This window comes from Martes martes (assembly GCF_963455335.1).
Source record: "Martes martes genome assembly, chromosome: 8".
Classification (NCBI taxonomy): Eukaryota; Metazoa; Chordata; class Mammalia; order Carnivora; family Mustelidae; genus Martes; species Martes martes.
In genome coordinates this window covers 5,489,131-5,510,213 of record NC_137895.1, presented here as the reverse complement: position 1 = coordinate 5,510,213, position 21,083 = coordinate 5,489,131, and the positions used below count along the sequence as shown (strand labels likewise).

The following is a 21,083-nucleotide window of genomic DNA, read 5'->3' as shown; positions in this document are numbered from 1 at the left end:
TCCAGCCTCAATGCAGGGCATGGTTATCTCAGTCTTCCCCAAAGGACAAGTTTCTTTTTACTATTTAAAATACATATAACTGGGAAATGGGACTAGAGAGACAGCGGCTCACAGGGTGGGCTTTCATGAACCGTGTCCTGGAAAGAACATCCATGATTTCCATTTCAGATAGGGTGTTTTGTAGTCGATGTAATTTTGGCTGGCACCTCCCAGTTTCCCAAGCCTTACAGCAGAAGGGCAAGAACAGGGTACATGTGCTGCTCTGAGACCGGAGGCCCTCATGGTTTTGGTAGTAAGACTTCACGAGGAGGGGAGGAAATACACATTTACTGACACCGTACTCGGGAGACGGCCACAAGCACTACTGCTGGTATTTTACACGCATGAACTCATCTGGCCCCAAAACCAGATCCTGAGGGTGAGGTCGTTGCCACCTTTCATGGAGCAGAGGTGTGTCCTCCCTGCGTGCCGTTCCCATCAAAGGCCTCCAGAGCCCACCTCCCTCCCCCTATACTAACCACTCCACCTCCAAAAAAAAAAGAGAGAGAGAGAGAAAGCCCAACAACCTATTGACCATATTGTCACATTTCACGTTGTTACTTATCATTTAACAAAAATTCTAATGAGGCAGATACATTTTGCAAAGTCCAGTCTCCAAAGCTAAGCCCCTACACAACCCAAGAATCTATTTTTTTTAAAGATTTTATTTATTTATTTGACAGAGAGAGAGATCACAAGTAGGCAGAGAGGCAGGCAGAGAGAGAGGAAGGGAAGCAGGCTCCCTGCTGAGCAGAGAGCCCGATGCGGGGCTCGATCCTAGGACCCTGATATCATGACCTGAGCCAAAGGCAGAGGCTTAACTCACTCAGCCACCCAGGCACCCCACAACCCAAGAATCTAGTCTAAAAGGAGAGGCTCTGCTAAGAACTCGTGTCTTCAATATTTGTGATTCTGGCAAAGCTATTTAAGAATCATAAACTTTGGGGTGCCTGGGTGGCTCAGTGGGTTGAGCCTCTGCCTTCTGCTTGGGTCATGATCTCAAGGTCCTGGGATGGAGCCCCGTGTCAGGCTCTCTGCTCAGCAGGGAGTCTGCTTCCCTCCCTCTCTCTGCCTGCCTCTCTGCCTATTTGTGATCTCTCTCTCTGTCAAATAAATAAATAAAAATCTTTAAAAAAAAAAAAAAGGAATCATAACCATCCAAAGAGAAATCACTAAAAGCAAATTCTGAGACTGGGGTGGAGGGGGCCAGTGTTTAAATCCGCATCTATCGTGTTGACGAGTGTCTTCAAAGACATCTCTTTCCCCAGCCCAGCACAACCACGGGGACCAGAAAAGAACTCTGCTTTTCTTCTCTGGAATCTCTTTGCCAATTCACCTCCTTTTATAAAATTTTTATTAACATTCAGAGACCGAAGTCACATTTTTTAAAAAATTCACATTACCGTGAATGGAAACTAAGGTACAGGGTGGATTACAAGCGATGCCACATCATTTGTGCCCTGATCAGTCATCAAAACACTCTGACATTCAAGCATTTTTGACATGGTTCTTAAAATAAAATTAAAGCTAAAGTGAATTCACTATAATTGGAAAATTCTTTTCTAATTTAAAGTGTGAAATTCCCATGAAGTGTTTTACCAGTTTTATAGGTTTCCAATTAGGCTTATGTACACTATTGGAAAGGAATTTGTTGGTAAAAGATCTAGAAAAGTCACACACAGACACTGTGAACTCCACCTACTGGAAAGAGAAACCCTGCCCTTCACTCCTGTGAACTCAGCCTCCAGAAAATGCACCACATTCCAGCCTCCTTAGTTTACTCATGGGTCACAGGAGCTCCAGGTTCTAGAAAACTCACGCTTATTATTTCAGACTACTAGGACCTGTTTTTTAAAGTCTTTGAAGCTCTACAGTTCTCAGTGACTTCTTTTAAAAACAGATGTAGCTTTTAAAAACGGATACACATTTCACATTTTCTGTACTTTTCCTCTTCCTGCATAGTTGATTAGCTTGGGAAGATTGTCAAAATTTTAAATTAACATTAGATCATGAATATAGGGAGACATTAGCAGGAAAAATATCTTAACTCTCCATTTGGTATAAATAAAGTATCAGTTAAATCAAGCTTATGAGGAAACTGATGCAATGTTTGCAAGGACAAATGTTCTTTAAAAGCAAGAGAACATTACCAGTTGCACTCATCATCAGGGACATGCAAATCAAAACCACAGTGAGGTATCACCTCACACCTGTCAGAATGGCTAAAATCAACAACACAAGAAACAACAGGTGTTGGTGAAGATGCGGAGAAAGCGGGAACCTTTGTGCACTGTTGGTGGGAATCAAAACTGGTGCAGCCACTGTGGAAAACAGTGAGGAGGTTCCTCAAAAAGCTAAAAATAGAACTATCTCATGACCCATAAATTGCACCACTAGGTATCTACCCAAGAGATACAAAAATACTTATTTGAAGGGATACATGCACTCTGATGTTTATAGCAGCATTATCTGCCAAATTATGGAAATCAAGTATCTAGGAATTGATGAATGGATAAAGATGTGGTATGTATACACACACACACACACACACACACACACACACACACAATGGACTAGTACTCAGCCATCAAAAAAAGAATGATATCTTGCCCTTTGTACCAACATGGATGGAGCTATAAAGTATTACTCTGAGTGAAATAAGTCAATCAGAGAAAGACAAACACCATATGATTTCACTCACATGTGGAATTTAAGAAAACAAAGGAGCAATTGGGGGGGGGGGAGACAAATCAAGAAACCAACTCTTAACTCTAAAGAACAAACTGATGGCTACTAGAGGGCAGGTGGGTGGGGGATGGGGATAGGGGGGATGGGGGAAACAGGTGATGGGGATTAAGGGGAGCACTTGTGATGAGCAGCGGGTGTTGTGTGTCAGTGTTGAATCACTAAATTGCACACCTGGGACTAATACTACGCTGTATGTTAACCAGTTGGAATTTAAATAAAAACTCAGAGAGAGAGAATATTACCTACCATAGGACACAGCAATTTCCACTCCTAGGTATGTACCTTAGAGAAATGAAAACCCATGTCCACACAAAAACTTGTACATGAATTTTCATAGCAACATTATTCACAAAAGTCAAAAAGGAGAAACAACCCAGAGGTCCATCAACTGATGATAAAAACACCAAAGATGGTCTAGGCATGTAACAGAATGTGATTCAGCCATGAAAAGGAAGGAAGCACTGACTTATGCTACAACATAGATGAACTTTGAACACACGATGCTAAATGAGAGAAGCCAGACCCAAAAGACTATGTATTGTATTATTCCATTATACAAAATGTCCAGAAGAGGCAGATCTATTGTGACAGAAAGTCTATTAATGGTTATCAGGGACTAGGGGCACGGGAAATGGGGAGTGACTACTAACAAGTGTGGGGTTTCTTTTTGGGGGTGATGAAAATGTTCTGGAACTAGTGATGGTTGCCCAACCCAGAATGTATAAAAACCAGTAACTTGTAAATTTTGAAATGAATTTTATTATGTATAAATTATATCTTAATAAAATTTCTAATAAAAATGTAGCTACGGTAAAAAAAAAAAGTGACACGTGAAATCGTTAATATGTATTATTTGTGAAATTTTTAAAGTGAAGAAATGGGAAACTTTTTTTAAAAAGGAGAAAAGCTCTTCCCCTTTATTTCCTCTTCCCCTCTTTCCTGTCCCCTAACAGGTCCTAAAGTCTGATGTGACAGAGGAAAACAGTGTCTGCCATGCTGGGGGGAGCCATGGGAGTCCAGAGTGGGATGGGACCAAAGTCAGGTGAAACAGCAACCACATGGCCAGGTAGAGCGCTGGGGATGGGAGATGATCACATACCAGGGAGACAGATCGAATAAGTAAATATATAGAAGAATAATAGAAGCCAAGTTTCTCATTGTCTGAATAGATAATTAGAAATGTGAAAAGCAAGAAAATTGGAAAGAACCTTGAGGTACAGGATTAGAACTGGCAGTACTGGTGTGAACTCACAGTTTTCAATACATGGAGAAGCTGATAGAGAAATAAATGTAGACACAAATGTACATTTATATTGGGGTGGGGATGTATCCCCTGGAACTCTGCTCAATGAGAGAGGCTTGGAGTGCCATCCCAATGGCAATGGGCAGTCCCAGTGCCCAGATCCTGGACTCTGAATATCTTTCCATTGAAAGGAACCAGAGCTTTCTGGAGAAATGGCTGATTTCGGGACCAAAGCAGGGAAAGAACAGATAAGTTTGGAATATCTTTTATCAGAAAGCAAGGAAGTGCTCCAAGAATGATGGGGGCGTGTCAAAAGTACACATAAACCAGCTTGAAGGGGCTCCTACTGGCCACATTAGAGACAATTTAAAAGTCAAAATACATAATTAACACAACGGAGCATAACCACTTAATCAAATAGGTAATCTTGAGTCCCTGAAAACATAAAAATAACAAACGAATAAATTAAAAGTCTGGTAAGGAATGGGATATTTACAGAGTTGCAAATTTTCTCCACAAGATGCTTATTAATTACAAAGTGGATAAAGAGTGCCTTACCATGAGAAAGCTTGACAGATCCCACCTTAATCAAGTGGTCAAAGCCAACATGAGCTTTCATGGGACAAACTACGATTGTGTGCAACCCATTAAGTTGCCATGAGAAGAATATAGCATTTCTGTGATCCTCCTGCCCAAGACGCAAGCCTGGACCCAGTCATCCGATAAACATCAGAAACCATCGGATAAACTCAAGCAGGGGACATGCTACCCTCTGCAATCTTCAGTGTGGTAAGGTCAGGAAAGCTAAGGAAAGGCTGAGAACTGTTCTAGACCGAAGGGCACTTGGAGTTCATGTTCTGACCTGGATTATTACAAGATATGCATGGAACGACTGGCAAAACCAGGCTGGGTCCCAGGGCTGAGATGGTAGCAGTGAGTTCGTGTTAACATCCGTTTTAATGGTCAGACTGTAGTCATGTAGAACACTATCCTTGTTTGAGGGACACATACACCGAGATATTTGGCATCATTGCGCCACTTTACTCCCAAATGGTTCAGGAAAAAAATCTGTTCTTCCCACCAAACTTCCAACTTCTCTGTAACTTTGTGGTTGCTTTTTAAAAATGATCAGCAGAAGAAACTGTGGTAGAGACAGCTCATAACAGACCACTTCTACAGAAAACAACTCTAAATTCTGGTAAATACAAAATAATAATAACTATCTAAAGGCCCTGGAGAGTGAACAAAAACAGGAAGACTTTGGAGAAATTCAAAACTCAGAAGAAGGGACGAGTATGGAGGGAGTTTCCTGTTCATCATGGCTTTGAGCCTGAGAGGAAGCCACAGTCACTCCCCAGCACAGAGCGGCTAAAACCCCAAAAGAAAACCCACCGTCTCTCTGGCCTGAAGAACTGGTACGCAGAACCCAAAGCAAGCATAGTCACTAAGCTAAGGATGTGAGTGAAATCTCCAATTAAAGAGAGAGAGAAGGAGACCCACTTTCTGTGTATAAATTCTGTCCAAGTTTCCAGCAGATGCCCAAAGCAGGTATATACAGGTTATACTAAAAAAAGACCCACCTAGAGACAAAAGAGCCAATGAGATGCAAGCTACTGCTCACCACAGGCAAGGCAGGGTTTGCAGGTTAATTCATGCTGAAGCAGAAGCGTCAACAGTCTTCAGAGGAATGTAACAGAATCTAGTCTCCACAGTACCGAATTCGTAACGTTTAGCCCTGTACCGTCTAACATGCAGCAACAGCCACATGTGGCTGTCAAGCCCTTAAAGTGTGGCTAGGGCAACTAATGAACGGGATTTTTCTTTGGTCGTTGTTAATCAATTTACATTTTTAAATTAATTCAGCAATTGGAAAAGTTTTAAGTATGTTTGGAATGACTCGGTATGTCAATCTAGCATTTTAATTATATATTTTATGAAATCTAAATAGACATCAAGTATTTCCACTGTGAGCCGAAGTCGACTGTAAAGTATGCATCTGGTTTTGAAGACTTAGTACACAGAAAAGAACGCAAGATAACTTATTGTCAATTTTTAATAGTGGTAACACGTTGAAATAGGGTAATATTTTGGCTATATCGGTTGAATAAAAATATTATTCAAATTAATTCTTTTTAATTTTTTTCATGTGGCTACTGGAGAATTTTAAGTTATAAATGTGAGTCACATTACATTTCTTTTCTTCTCTTTTCTTTTTAGATTTTAAGTAATCTTGACACCCAACATGGAGCTCAAACTCACAGCCCCAAGATCAAGTGTCACATGCTCTGCTGACTATGCCAGCCAGGTGCCCTTCGTGTTATATTTCCATTAGACAGCACTGGTCTGGGATATAGTCCAAATATACTCAAATATGAGGAACCAGAAAAATGTGAGTCTTGCCTGTTAAGAGGAAAAAAAAAAAAAATCAATGCAACCCAACCCTGAGACAACCCAGATATTAGAATTATCATTCAAGGACTTTAAAGCAGCTGTTTTAACAATGCTTAATGAGTTAAAAAGAAAAGTGCTCAAAATTGAAGGAAAAAACAGGAAATGTGAGCAGATGAATAGAAATTATAAAATAGAACCAAAAGGGAATTCTAGAACTGAAAAACACTACATCTAATATTAAATATTCATTGAATGAGCTTAGTGGCAGAACAGAGATACAAAGAAGGAATCACTGAAATTGAAGACAGATCAATAGATATTATCCAATCTGAAAAACAGAAATAAAAGATTGAAAAAATGAACAGAGCCTCAGGGGCCTAAGGACAATATCAAAATGTCTCAGGGAGGATAAAATAAAATAAATATATAAAAATAATGGCTACAAATCTCAAATTCAGTAAAAACACAAATTAAAGGAAGAGAAATCCTTGAACCAGCACCATGGTATGTTCAAGAAAAAACAACAAAGAGATCTACAAATATTTCTTTCCTAAATCAGTGAAAGGAAGGAGAGTGCCAGTCCCTGAGGTTGACTGGAATTCAGGAATACCCGAAATTCCCTGGGCTGTTCATTTTCCTGACACGTAACGGCTGTGTTGTAAAAGTAAGGGAACTGGGTTGGGTTGAGGCAGTCACCAAATTCTAGAAGGAAACAGACTTTTAAATACTATGAAATGCCATATGGATTAAGAAGTAATGAATGAGTAAAAATATGTTGATTTCTGTGTGTGAGTGCATGCGTATGTGTGATGTGTGTGTGTGTGTACGCATGTGTGCCCCCTACAGCTTCTAGGACAGAGGCCAAAGTCTTTGAGATGGGCCTTTTCAAGACTGGCCCCTCTAGGCACCTGACAAATATCCCCTCGCTTCAGGTACAAACTACCCAGTTCCCTGAACAAACACGCCGCGCTGATGCAGGCGTTCAAGTGTCACTTGCACTATTACTCTCTCTGCCTTTAATGCCCTTCTGTTCTTCTTTCATCCGGCTAATACCCACCCCTCGGTCAAAACTCGACTAAATACACCCCTTCATCCCCCAAAGCCTTCCTGGACCACCACCCCATTTTTAGATAGCTCCCGCTCACCTAACACCCACGCTTACCAACACTTCCAAACATGTCTCACTGGACCAAACCCCCTGAGGGTCAGGCCCACGTCTGTATACTCTGCATTGGGTCCAGCATACAGTAGGTGCTCAATAACCACTGGCTACAAATGCCAAAATACTAAGTTCCAAAACAGAAGCCGACGAACTACTTTTATATGGAAGCCCTAAAACCGAAAGCAAGCAGCCGTACCAGTACTCCACACAAAACAGGACCACACTCATGCTGATCATCCCACATCTGCCAGAATTTCACTGAATTGTGAAAAATAAATAAAACTTTATCTGCAAACTTGGAACTGCCAAGGGGGAAAACCAGAACGGATTTCACACTCCAGTAACTGACTCCAACTGGTCCATAGCTGGGTTTTTTTTTTAGTGGGAGGAAGAGCAGAGGGGGTGCGGAGAGAGAGACCATCTCAAGCAGGCTCCCCACTGAGCATGGAGCCCGACGGGGGGGGGGGGCGGGGGGGGGAGCTCGATCCCATGATCCCGAGATCATGACCTGAGCTGAAATCAAGAGTCGGACGCTTAACCGACTGAGCCCCCAGGCACCTCCAAAGCTGGGTTATTCTAAGTCGCTGTGCATACTGTACCTGAGCCAGGACATCCTGAAACTGCTCTCTCGTGAGAGGCATCAGGAAGGTTGTGATAATTCTTCTCAGTTCATTCTTTGACACCGTCATGTTGTGACTGGTGTCGAGCAGCTGAAAGGCTTTTTTCAACTCATCTCCTTTATCGGTGATTTTTTGAAACAAAATCCGTTTAACATCTAAGAAGGACAGTATTGGATTTGCAATAGCTGTGGCTATGAGAGAAATAGAGATGTTTGTTAGACGTGCTTAAGGCAAAGCTCCCAAAAATCACTTCGCTGCGGACTAGAATCCAACAAACTTCCAAAGCACTCTTTCTTCTTACTGTACTTCGCTTGACGCGTCTAAGCATTGCACGACTTGTGATGGTAAGTCTGCAGTCATTTTTTACCTCTGAAATCTGGTCCATGTAAAACGAGAGTAATGTTGGTAAAAAGGAAAAATAGAGCAAAGATAATCCTCCCTACACAGGACATGTGTCATGACGAGCAAAGAACATGGATTTTGGAATAAAATTCAGTTATGAACAATATCATTTCAAATAAATTTTTAAAATATCATATTCACTTTCCATCCCCTTGCCAATTTCTGAGGGGAAGACATGTAATTCTTAATCTAGATCATTTCCCTTTCTAAGACAAGGAAGAGATGAGAACGGCTAGCCCCTGATAGGTAACAGGAGAATGTTAAAAGGCACCAAATAAGCTTCCAGAGGGCCTGCACCTCCTGGGAGGAAATGCAGCGGAGTGGGGCCACGGTGCTGTAGGTCCCAGGGGTCCCCGTGTCACCAGAGGAAAGCTGATACACCTCAGCCTCCCTCCCCTCTGTCTAAGACAAAAGAGCCATAGAAACAAGGAAACACAGTAACTACAAATCAACTCATGGTAAGGACCAGTTTCAAAGGCAGGGAGATGTGATTACTCCCTTTTGATATTTTATAACCTACCAGAGAAAGAGGAGGCTAGAAATACAGGTAGTTTGGTAAATCTCTTCTATTTATGAGATTGCAAAGGCTTGGTGACCACAGTTTATTTAGTAGCTCTGTCTTACGTAGTAAATTCTGGATGTGTATTAAATGTCTTCAACAGTTTCATCTTTTATAAACTCATTCACAAGCAGGAGCTAGGGAAGGATGATTGCAATTACTTGCTTTCAAATGAGAATTTCTTATCTAGGTATCGAACCTTTCAGGCATAAGCTGTCACCAGTGTTTGCCTTCCCTGATGCTCGCCGAGCTCCCCCAGGTGCCGGGGATGCCTTTCGCTCACAAGGCCCACTGCATCCCCGGGGAGGGGCGTCTATGACCAGAACACACTAGAGAAAAGACAGTGGCTGGTCTGGGGTGACAGGCTGAAGGTCTCAGGAAAAGCTGCCTGGAAGGAAGAGGTGATACTTCAACTAGAACTTGGGTATTCCCGAGAGTGAGAGGGGTTGGAAGCGGGCGTGCTGGAGAAGACAGCCAGTCGAGGCAAAGCGGGGAAGGGAGATGCAGAGGAGGCATCAGCTTTAGCGATGAGATAGCAAAAGTCAGCAGAAGCCATATCCCCGGTGCTCCTATCTAGCTTTGCGCTCTGGCCGTGGGACATCAAGGTGGGACTTCCATCAAGAGAATGACATCACCGAATTTTCATTCTTTTTTTTTTTTTTTTTAAAGATTTTATTTATTTATTTGACAGATAGAGAGATCACAAGTAGGCAGAGAGGCAGGCAGAGAGAGAAGGGGAAGCAGGCTCCCCGCTGAGCAGAGAGCCCGATGCGGGGCTCGATCCCAGGACCCTGAGATCATGACCTGAGCCGAAGGCAGCGGCTTAATCCACTGAGCCACCCAGGCGCCCCCGAATTTTCATTCTTAAACTGCACTCTGATAGCAGGTGTAGGAGGGACAGAAAGGGAAGGGCAGTGATGGTGTGGAGACGTGAACTACGGCCTGCTCAGGCAAGTCTTAATGGATGTCTACACTACCATGGTGGGCATGGAGGGTAAAGTAGGGGTGAATAAAAGAGAAGTTGAAATAGACCAGGTAGAGTCCAGAGAACCTCCTGATTCCTCACGTGCAGGGTGAGGTAGTGGAAGAAGATAAACCTCCTGTACGTGGTGTGAGCGGCTGGGTGGGGGGTGACACCCTTTGCTGAGACAGGGAGGGCTGCAGGCCACGGCAGATGGCATTTTCCAAGATGACCGCCACAAGATCCCAAACACGGGCTTTTCCTACAATGCCAGCCTAACACTCCTCCCATCGAAACGTGGGGCATATATTCCTTCCCCTTGAATCTGGGTAGGCCTGTAGCTAGGGCAGAATGATCCTATGTGATTTCCAAGATGAGGTCACAAAAGGTGCCGTAGCTTGTGCCTCGTCCTTACGAGATACTCACGCCAACTGCCGTGCCCTGAGGAAGTCAAGAAGTCATGCCGAGAGGCCATAGGTAGGTGTTCTGGCCAACACCCCAGCCGGGGTTCCAGCCCACGGAGGGAGCCAGCCTTCTGACGATTCCAGCCCCAGGGGTCGTTACCTGCTGCCTTCGCACCTCCCCCACGGAACCACCTAGAACACAGACAGGCTGTCCCTGGGACCTGCTCACATTGCAGATCTGGGAGCAAAACACACGATTCCAAGCCTCTGTGTGTGGAGGAGTTCATATACAGCAATTAATAGCAGGAATGGGAAAGAAACAACTTTGTGGGAAAGTTAATGAATTCAGGTTGCGATCTCTAAGTGGGGCTGTCCATTTGAAAGGTGAATGTATAAATTTAGAGATCAGAAGTGGGAGGCGCTGGAGGGGCAGGTGTGGAAACCAGCCACGTGGAAGCCATGGGGGAAACATGCCACTCTGGAAAAGAAGGGAGCCCCATGAAACACTGACTTTTAAGAACGCAGAATTCATTCATTCAAAAAATATTTACTGAGCCTCCGTGTTATTTCAGCCACTGCTCTAGGCACTGAAGGGCTACTGTGAACAAGACAGGTGAGATCCGCCGTTATAAAGCTTAGAATCTGCAGGGGAGAGGAAAGACAAGAAACAGATAACAAATGAATAAAGGTAGTGGTAGCTATTATAGGACAGTAAGAACGGGGTAGAGAGAGGCGGGAGCTGTTTCCGGTGGAGAAGTCAGGGAAGTCCTCTCGAGGTGTTTGATGAGCTGAACCAGAATGATAAAATGAGCCAGCCAGACGGGAAGCTGGAGGGGACACAGCAACAGGTAAAGGGTCCCTGAGCAGGAATGAGCTTGATGTATCGAGGAGAGCAAAATGCCAGGGTGGACAGAGCACGCGTGTGTCGCGTGAGATGGAGGGCAGAGGTTGCTGAGATCGGCACAGGCGACGCTTCCACGCTTGCCCACAGACTGGGGCTGTTCCCACGTGCAAGAGGAAGGCTCTGGAGAGGTGAAGCAGGGCAGTGATCGCCTCTAACATACACTGTGTTCACAAGTCACTCTAGCTGCTAATTAGAGAGTAGATTCTAGAGGCACAAGAAATGAGAACAGAGGGCCAGAGACGAGGCAATTCCAAGGGTCCAAGAAGAGTTGACTGTGGCCTAAATCACGTGGTAGCCCTGGGTGCCAGGTGTTGGGGGGCAAACAGATTAGGTAGTCTAGACCCAGAGCAGACGAGGTTTTGCTGATTGACTGGCTCAGCAGGGCGGGGCAGGAAGAAACCAAGGCTAACCGGGGGCTGGGCGGAAGAACTACGTAGATGATGGTGCCATTTACTGAGACGGAGAACACCAGGAATCAAGAGATCTGGTTGGCCGGCCCATGTCTGAGACATCCAGCAGATGAGGCATCCAAGCAGAGAGGTCTGCTAGGCCACTGGAGATCTGATCTAGAGCTCAGGAGGCAAGTCTGAATGGGACTATCACTTTGGGTTACCCATGGTACGTAGGGATGTGGAACCAGCAGCTCACCTGGGAGAGGACAGCCGCAGGGGAGAGGACTAGGCACACAGCTCAGAGAGAGAAGAGACTGACATCTCCCACAAGACTCCCAGGGGTCCTGCCATGCTCCCCTCTCCATTTCTGACTGTCACTGCGCTCTCAGAAGCTGCTGATTCATAGGGAGGAGCCGCCTGATTCCACATGGGCTGGGGAACACGATTTCTCCCTTCGCTGACTCAGCCCAGAGCTGCTCCTCCTGCTCCCGGGGTCATGGGTGAGGGGCTGGGCGCTCCTGTTAAGTCCACCTGGAAATCTGTTTTCAGACTCCTCATGTGTATTTTCAGTTGCTTTCCAAGAAGCCCCATCTTTGCAATCAATAACTCTAATTTAAATGTATCAGAAATATTGTTTGACACTCGGTGACATTTGAGGGAAAAACTTTTTCTTTCACGTGCCTAATGCACCTTCCTAGATTTTTTAAAATGAAAGCAGTAACCGAACTTGCATAACCCGCTGGTGGGAGTAGAAACTGATAAAATCTTCCTGGAGGGCAATTTAACAAAATTGTCTACATCCGTTTAGAATATACAAAGTCACAACAGACTGTCACTCTCATCCTCAGGATGAGAACAAGTCGGATGAGCTAAACTATACAGTTTTCAAACCCACGGAGAGAACCGAGGGGTGCAAAGAAACTAAATCCCACAGAGGACAAGGCGTTCCTCAGAGAGGAAGGACCCAGGACGCTTTTATCCTTGCAGAGTCAGAGGAAGTAAAGCAAATCCATTCCGGACTGGGGGAGGAAAAAAGAACATGCTGTTTAGTGACCACAGGTGAACAGGTGTGATGGGTTCGCAGGCCGGGGCCTCAATCACAGAGAGAGTCAGTGGCTGCCCTCTCGGGCCTTCCCGTGGGGGTACAAGAGGCATACCAGAGCTGGGGGCGAGGCCCAGAGCTGCGTGATGTGGCCCCAGGAGGGCAGGCCCGTACGGGAGTGTAAGCTGTTCACCAAAGGCTAAGGATGGGCAGAGGGGAGGATGGAGCCGAGGCCCTCTGAGGACCCCGGGCGTTCCCGGAGCGCACCTCAGCGGCCCACTGCAGCCTCGGGGTAGGGCAGCGGGGCAGAGACAGGCCTCTGGAGGACAAAGAGAACCCCCCAGAGACCCTCCAAAACCAGCAGGGGGTCTGTAAAGAAGTAGAAAGTCCTGAAATCTCAGCCGGGCTCAAATGTCAAGACCTGTTGAAGAGAAGTATTGGAAACCAGGGGCAACCGCAACCACATCTGGACACGGCTCGGTCCGAGACGAGCCTGCGCCCGGCCGGCTCACAGGAAGCCTGAGAGAAGAGGCGCTCCCTTTCCCGGCCAGACTAGTCACTTCTCTTTCCACTGGGCTTCACACTAATGTCTGCTGTTCAGTCTTTTTTAAAATTGTAAGACAAATGAAATGAGAAAAGGTGACCTAATCAACAGCAGAAAACAGAAGATCCGGAGAGAGAACAGATGGAGAAATGATCAGGTATTTAAGGCAGGAACGGTAAACACGTTCAAGAGATTACAGGAAAACTTGACAACATGCAGCGTGTAGGGGGGATTTCAGCAGAGAAAAGGAAACGGTTCTTGAAAGCCCACGGCGAGGCTAGAAATTAAAAATACAGTATCAGAAGCGAAAAGCTCACCTGATCTGCTTAACAGCAGACTGTACGTGATAGGAGAAAAGCCCGGGGAATAGAAAGTCGGGTCAACCGAAACTCTTCACACTTGAACATAAAGCAAAAAACTTTTTAGGGGTGCCTGGGTGGCTCAGTGAGTTAAGCCTCTGCCTTCGACTCAGGTCATGGTCTCAGGGTCCTGGGATCGAGCCCTGCATCGGGCTCTCTGCTCGGCAGGGATCCTGCCTCCTCCTCTCTCTCTGCCTGCCTCTCTGCCTACTTGTGATCTCTCTCTGTCTGTCAAATAAATAAAATCTTTTTAAAAAAACCAAACATTTTAAAAGGAAACAGGGGGTGTCATATCTGTGGTTCACCCCCTGAGCCATGCTTACTTAATACGTGAGTTACACAAATACGTCACCTCCACGTACACGTGCGTGTATGAGACAGAGACCCACCGAACGCTTCCCACTGACCACCTCTGGAGGGACAAATGGTGCTAGGAGACTTTTAATTTAAACAAGAAAAAATAACTTGGTATTGAGAATTACCATCAGTAAGAATAGAAGGCAAATGACAAAAGGGAAAAACAGACGCCGACGGCACATGAAGGCAGATGACGGATTAGTATCTTCCCTACAGAGTGAGTGCCTGCGAATCCCCGGAAAGACCCACTGCAGGTGAATGGGCAAAGGATATCACAAAAGACAGACGGAAAGCTGACACACCGGAGGGCTGTGGCTACCCTGAATGTCAAAGAAAGGCACACGGAATCACAACGGAATGTTGTCTTTGCATATCAAATGGACAAGATGTAACTGAGAATATTCTTAGAGACAAATACGTTCCAGTGTTCCCCTGGGGATACCCAGGCATGAACTTCTAACGGGCAGTGCGGGGGAGCTCCTCGAGAGCCTCAGCAGAGACAGCTCTGACCCAGTGATCCCACTTCACCCCAGACTTCTCTGTAGGTACAAAAGGGAAACTGAGATGTGTCCAAAGTCCAGTGTACACGTAGACCTGCGGAACAGTGTTGGAAGCTGCTAGCCGGCCCTCACTGTCCATTCCCCCTTCCTCCCGTAGAACCAGAGACCCTGAAATCTGGGGAGACGGTCCGGCATCCCAAGGTCTGTATTTCCAGGCTCCCCGGTAGATGCCTGTGACCGCGTGATTCAAGCCTTGCCTGGTGAGGAAGCATGGTGTCCAGTACGGACTTGACTGCAATGCCTGCCCCCATCACAGGGAGGAATTCAGTGTATCCTTGCCTGTGTCCCCTTTGAGGCCTCCTGGCGCCGCAGGGCGTACGCCCACCGTGCTCGCTGCATGTGATAAACACGCAACTAAAGTTCTTTATCCCCCCTCTAGACTGTGAGCGCCTCCAGGGCAGGGCCTCCACTGGACCCATCTCTTCATCCTCAGTACCTGTGACAGTTCTTGTCACATATTGGGGCTTAGAAGATGTTCAGGAAAGAAGGAAGGGGGGGATGAAATGACATACACTTCAGGGAAATTATTATCTTAGATTTTAGCGCTTTAAAATGGAGGTATGCAAATGAGTTTAAAACTTACATGCACACGAAAACCTGTGTGAAAATGCTTATTGAGGTTTCATTCATGGTTGCCAAAACGTGAAAGCAACCAAAACTCTCTTTCAGAAGAGATAAGCGACCTGTGGTACATCCATATAAGAGAATATCACTCAGAGATTAAAAAGTAGACCATCACACCATGAGAAGACAGGCAGGAACCTTAAGTGCACACCGCTAAGGGAAAGAAGCCCATCTGAAAAGGCTACATAATGCATGACTCTAGCTCTAGGACCTTCTGGAAGGGCAACCTATGGAGACAGTAAGAAGACGAGTGGTTGCCCAGACTAGGGGTAGGGAGGGATGGATAAGTGGAACACAGGGGATTTTTTAGGGCAGTAAAATGATTCTGTGTGATACTGTAATGCTGGAAATGTGTCCTTAAATGTTTATCAGGACGCAGAGAAAGTACAACACCAAGAACAGACTCTACTGTGGACGGCAGACTTGCGTTAATGACAATGGACAGATACTGGCTCATCCGCGGTGAGAACAGCACCTCACCAATAATGCAAGATGTTGACAATGAGGGACACTGGGGGTGGGGAGTGAGGAGTGTACAGGAACTCTCTGTTCCTTGGCTCCATCTCTCTGTAACCCTAAAAGGGCTCAAAAAAATTGTCTACTAATTAAGAAAAACTAAGTGAGGAGGTCTAGTAGCCAGCACAGTATTATGTCCATGGATTTTGGAATCACGCTGTCTGGGCTCAAATCCTGACCCTGCCTCTTCAAAACTATGTAACTTTTGGGCAAGTGGTTTGATCACCCTCTGTCTCAGTTTCCCCATCAAGAACATAGGGACAATATCAGAATTTACTGCGTAGCTCTATCGCCTGTGGTTAAATGAGAGGTGAAGCTTTTGTACAGAGCTTACTGTTGGTGGATTTTCTTCATGATACTCACCCGAAGAGAAAGGTCTAAGCATATTTTGGAAACCGTTCCTTGAATACACCCTACATGGTGAAGAGTGAGGTCTTAAATTCATGAACTTTCGTGTGTAAGGATACGAAATATGCCAATCTGGTACATTCGCCATTTTGTGCATTAAATCCCTGTGACATAAAAGAGAACAGATTACATTATCTTCAAGCTCACATTAGGAAGGTGGCTGACCTCCTATCTATTCCCTTTCTGAAAGGACAGCCAGAGGCTCTCAAAGTGCTAGTCAATACCTTCTTGCCAATGTTCCAAAAATTCTTCCAAAAACAAACATGAAATCATGATTTTATACCCATTTTTAGCAGATCCAAAAGTTTTCAAAAATGGAAAAATAAGGAAGTTCTCAGATAGGAAAATTCATCAGCATTTTGACTACCACTGACTCATTTCTTTGGTGGGCAGTGAGGGTGGAAAGTTTGGATTCTCCATGCTCTCACTGCATATCCATCACTGTCAGAGGCAGAGCAGGAGACAACAGCACCAAAAATGGTGCAGTAAGAACCTCTGGAAATCCTCTCCTCCATGGAAGTAGTAAGAAAACTGGCAAAAATGGTCAGAACCAACTTTCTCGGAACTGTGGAAATTAGCCAAAGGTTTGCAATAATCTAGGGAGCCCTTAGTCAAGAAATATGGCAGAATCTCAGTACGCACACCAAGTTCTGTGGCATTTCAACTCCCCTGTCCCCCCCTGCCTCGGCCCCCAAATCAGTAGTGGCCTTGAAACCAAAAGCCTGCAATTCCAGTGAAAACCCAGCAGCCTGCCCGTTACTGGAAAGGGCAGAATGGCGCTGGAGCTCCTTCAAGCCCCATTACCAGAAACTGTCAAAAGGCATTTGTTGAAAAAAAAATCAGACATGACTGTTGTTTAAACTTCTAGCTGCCTGGGGCACCTGGGTGGTTCAGTCGGTTGAGCATCTGCCTTCAGCTCAGGTCATAGTCCCAGGGTCCTGGGATCGAGCCCCACATCAGGCTCCCTGCTCAGAGGGAAGCCTGCTTCTCCCTCTCCCACTTGTGTTCCCCCACTCCCTGCTTGTGTTCCCTCTCTCGCTGTGTCTTTCACTATCAAATAAATAAATCTTGAAAAACAAAACAAAACAAAACAAAACCCTTCTAGCTGCCTGAGACACAAGATAATAGATGGAGCAAATAACAGACTAACCAAAAACCTTAAAGGGCAATCTGGGGAATGAGATGGCCACTGAGGCTCTGAGAAGCTCCCACATATTCTTCGGAATCTAGAAAGCCACTAACATGTGGAGGGCGGTGAGTGTGCTCAGGAAGAACTGAACAGCCCTGCAGTCTCACCTATGGCTGACCTTGAGGCTCTGCACAAGCAGGAAGTGAAGCCAAAGGAAGGGTTGTAAACTGCCTGGCAGAGGACTGAAGAAAGTGCCAGCACACACCAAGAGCCCCTCAGCAAAGCCTGGAAGACTACAGTTTGCAGCCATTTAGGGAAATTCCTGTCCAGCCACGAGCTGACCCCTCAATTAACCAGTCAGACACTTCAGTGGTTGTCCACCATAAAGTATACAGACTTTACAAAGTTAGTTTAGAAAAGTCAGTAAACAAAACCCAAAACATGAAAAGTGGAAAGAATATGATTTCAAAAATTACCACGTTATTTAAAGTGTCTAGTTTCCAACAAAAAATTTCTGAGACGTGCAAAAAAAAAAAAAAAAAGGGAAGGAAGAAAGAGAGAAAGAAAGGCCCATACGTTCTTATCTTTAGGAACCATACAAGCAAGAAAAGAGTGGGGTGAAATATTTAAAGTACAGAAAGAAAAAACCCGCACCAACCTAGAATTCTATATCCAGCAAAATTTTCCTTCAAAAGTTAACGACAAATAAATACTTCCTTAGACAAAACAAAAACTGAGGAACAACTGTGACACCAGCAGGTGTGTTTTTTTAAAAAAAATAAATTCTTCAGAAAGAAGGAAGAACTGGGGCACCTGGGTGGCTCAGTGGGTTAAGCCTCTGTCTTCGGCTCACGTCATGATCTCAGGGTCCTGGGATTGAGCCCCGCATTGGGTTTTCTGCTCAGCGGGGAGACTGCTTCCCCCCTCTCTCTGTCTGCCTCTCTGCCTACTTGTGATCTCTCTCTCTCTGTGTCAAAGAAATAAATAAAATAAAATCTTTTTTAAAAAAAGAAAGAAAGAAAGAAGGAAGTATGATATAAGTCAGAAATGCAAATTTACATAAAGAAAAGTATTAGAGAAAGAATAAATGAAGGTAACATAAACACATGCACACCTGATAACAGAGACCCAGTCTACATGAAGCAAAAACCAATAAAACTGAAAGGAGAAACAAACACTTGAGCAATAACATCTGAAGATGTCAACGCCCACTCTTAAAAGTGGATAGAACAACTATTCAGATCAACAAGGAAACAGAGGACCTGAACAACACCATAAACCAATTAGACTTAACTAGCATCCACCCAGCAATGGTAGAATATATATTCTTCTCAAGGGCACATGGACCATTCTTTAGGATAAACCATATATTAAGACATAAAATAAGTCCTGATAAATTTTAAAATATTGAAATAATCAAAGTATGTTCTTTAACCACACTAGAATAAAATTAGAAATCCATCACAGAAAGAAATTGAGTAATTCACAAACATATTGAAATTAAATAGCATACTCTTAACTAACCCAGAGGATCAAAGAGGGGGAAATCACAACTGAAATTAGCAAAGACTTTTGGGTGATGGAAACAAAGGCACACATGCCAAAAATTAGGGGATATAGTGCTTAGAGGGGAATTTATAGCTGTAAATGCCTATAGTGTTTTTAAAAGGAAGAAAACCTCAAATAACTTAATCTTCTTCCCTAAGAAACTAGGAAAATAAGAGTAAACTAATCCCAACTAAACAGAGTAAAGGAAATAAAAAAGATCAGAGCAGAAATAAATTAAATTGAGAAAACCAACAAAATGAAGAGGTAGTTCTTTGAAAAGATCAGCAAACTGATACATTTTTACCTAGACTCTCCAAGAAAAAAGTGAGAAAGACTCAATGTATGAAAATCAGTAATGAAAGAAAGAATATTACTACTGATCTCGCAAAACAAAAGGGATAAGGGAATACTATGAACAATTATATGCCCACAAATCAGCTAATCTACACCAACTAGAAAAATTCTTAGAAAGCTACAAGCTACTGAAACTGACTGAAGAAGAAACAGAAAATCTAAGTAGACCTACACCAAGTAAAGAGATTAAACTAGAAGTCAAAAACTTTCACCAAAAAAAAAGCCCAGGACCAGATGGGCTCACTGGTTAAGTTCTACCAAACATTTAAAGAAGAATAAGTAAAACCAACCAATCCTTCACAAACTCTTCCAAAAAAGAGTAAGAGGGAACACTTCCCAACACATTCTATGAGGCCAGTATTACCAAATCCAGACAGAGACATCAGAAAAAAAGAAAGCTAAAGACCAATATTCCTTAGGAATATAGGAAAAATCTTCAACAGAATACTTGCAAATGGAATCCAACAACATGTAAAAGAATTAGATGTCATGGCCAGGTAAGATTATCCCAGGAATTCAAGGGTGGTTGTACATATAAAAACCAATCACTATAATACACCACATTAAGACAATCAAGAAAAAACATGACCATCTCGATAGATGCAGAACAAGCACTTCACAAAACCTTATACTGTTTCATGATAAATACATTCAATAATCTAGGAATAGGAGGGAACTTCCTTGACCCAACAAAGGGCACCAGTGAAAAAGCAACAGTCGGTATCACACGGAATGGTAGAAGAACAAAAGCAGCGAGCCTTCCCCCTAAAATGAGGAACACAACAAGGATGCCTGTTCTCACCACTTCATTCAACATTGTACTGAAGGTTCTAGCTGAGCAATTAGGTAAGAAAAGGAAATAAAAGGTATCCAGCTCTAGCTCTACAAGGAAGTTTTTTTTTTTTTAAGATTTTATTTATTTATTTGACAGACAGAGATCACAAGTAGGCAGAGAGGCAGGCAGAGAGAGAAAGGGAAGCAGGCTCCCCGCTGAGCAGAGAGCCCAATGTGGGGCTCGATCCCAGGACCCTGGGATCATGACCTGAGCCGAAGGCAGAGGCTTTAACCCACTGAGCCACCCAGGCGCCCCTACAAGGAAGTTTTAGAAAGGAGAAGAATGTAAATGTAAATGCATAATTATTTAATATTCAAAAACAGATGGACGTGCATGGCACTATATCAGTATAAAGAATCAAACTAGGCAATAGCTCTAAAGTCCTAGATTTTAAGAATTTAAGTTTACAGAGTTAAAGAAATGAATCCAAATTTTTCTTTAATGTGTAAGAAATACACACTGGCTGGTGCTCTGGTCTATCTCTCTTTGGGCAGTCCCTGATTGCCTGGCACGGTATTGGTCTGCACCTGTCTCATTTGCACAGGTCTCTGTGGGCAGGGAGCAGACCAGGGCTGAAGCCATGTGAGGCTGACAGCAGAGTCCCACATACATCTTCCTTCAACTAGGTTAAGTTTAACTGAAACCTAGAATCATAGCACGGGTGAATTTCTAGAAGAACATGGCTTGGTGTGTGTTTATATAGTCAAAATACATTTACTGAGCTTCCTTCTAGAAGTCTGGGGGTCAATGAGCAAAACTGGCAAAATCATGCACCTTATGGGCCTTATATTCTAGTACTGGAGGACAAACAGTAATTAAGTAAATGACACATGTGAACAAGTACTGTGAAGATAAATGGAGCCGGGGAAGAGAACAGATGACACTGAGCACAGATCAGAGACCAGGAAGGGAAAAATGCCATTAAGAGGACAAAGAAGCAAGAGGAAGCCAGACGGAGGGCCCGAGTGGGCTCCTGTGACAA

The 21,083-nt window shown here is 44.1% G+C and overlaps 1 protein-coding gene across 1 annotated transcript in view; it reads right to left on the bottom strand.

The window, feature by feature from the left end:
• The window catches only part of EFCAB6 (EF-hand calcium binding domain 6), a gene marked incomplete at its 3' end in the record, with an annotated part of 203,919 nt that extends 187,580 nt beyond the window's left edge, over positions 1-16,339 (bottom strand). Inside the window, exons 1-2 of the mRNA XM_080812428.1 lie at positions 16,191-16,339; positions 8,183-8,394 (exon numbers count right to left, since the gene is read on the bottom strand). Of these exons, the coding sequence (XP_080668554.1) occupies positions 8,183-8,394; positions 16,191-16,332 (354 nt within the window). The 5' untranslated portion in view covers positions 16,333-16,339. The remainder of the gene's footprint in view (positions 1-8,182; positions 8,395-16,190) is intronic.
• Between the last annotated feature and the right edge of the window lie 4,744 nt (positions 16,340-21,083).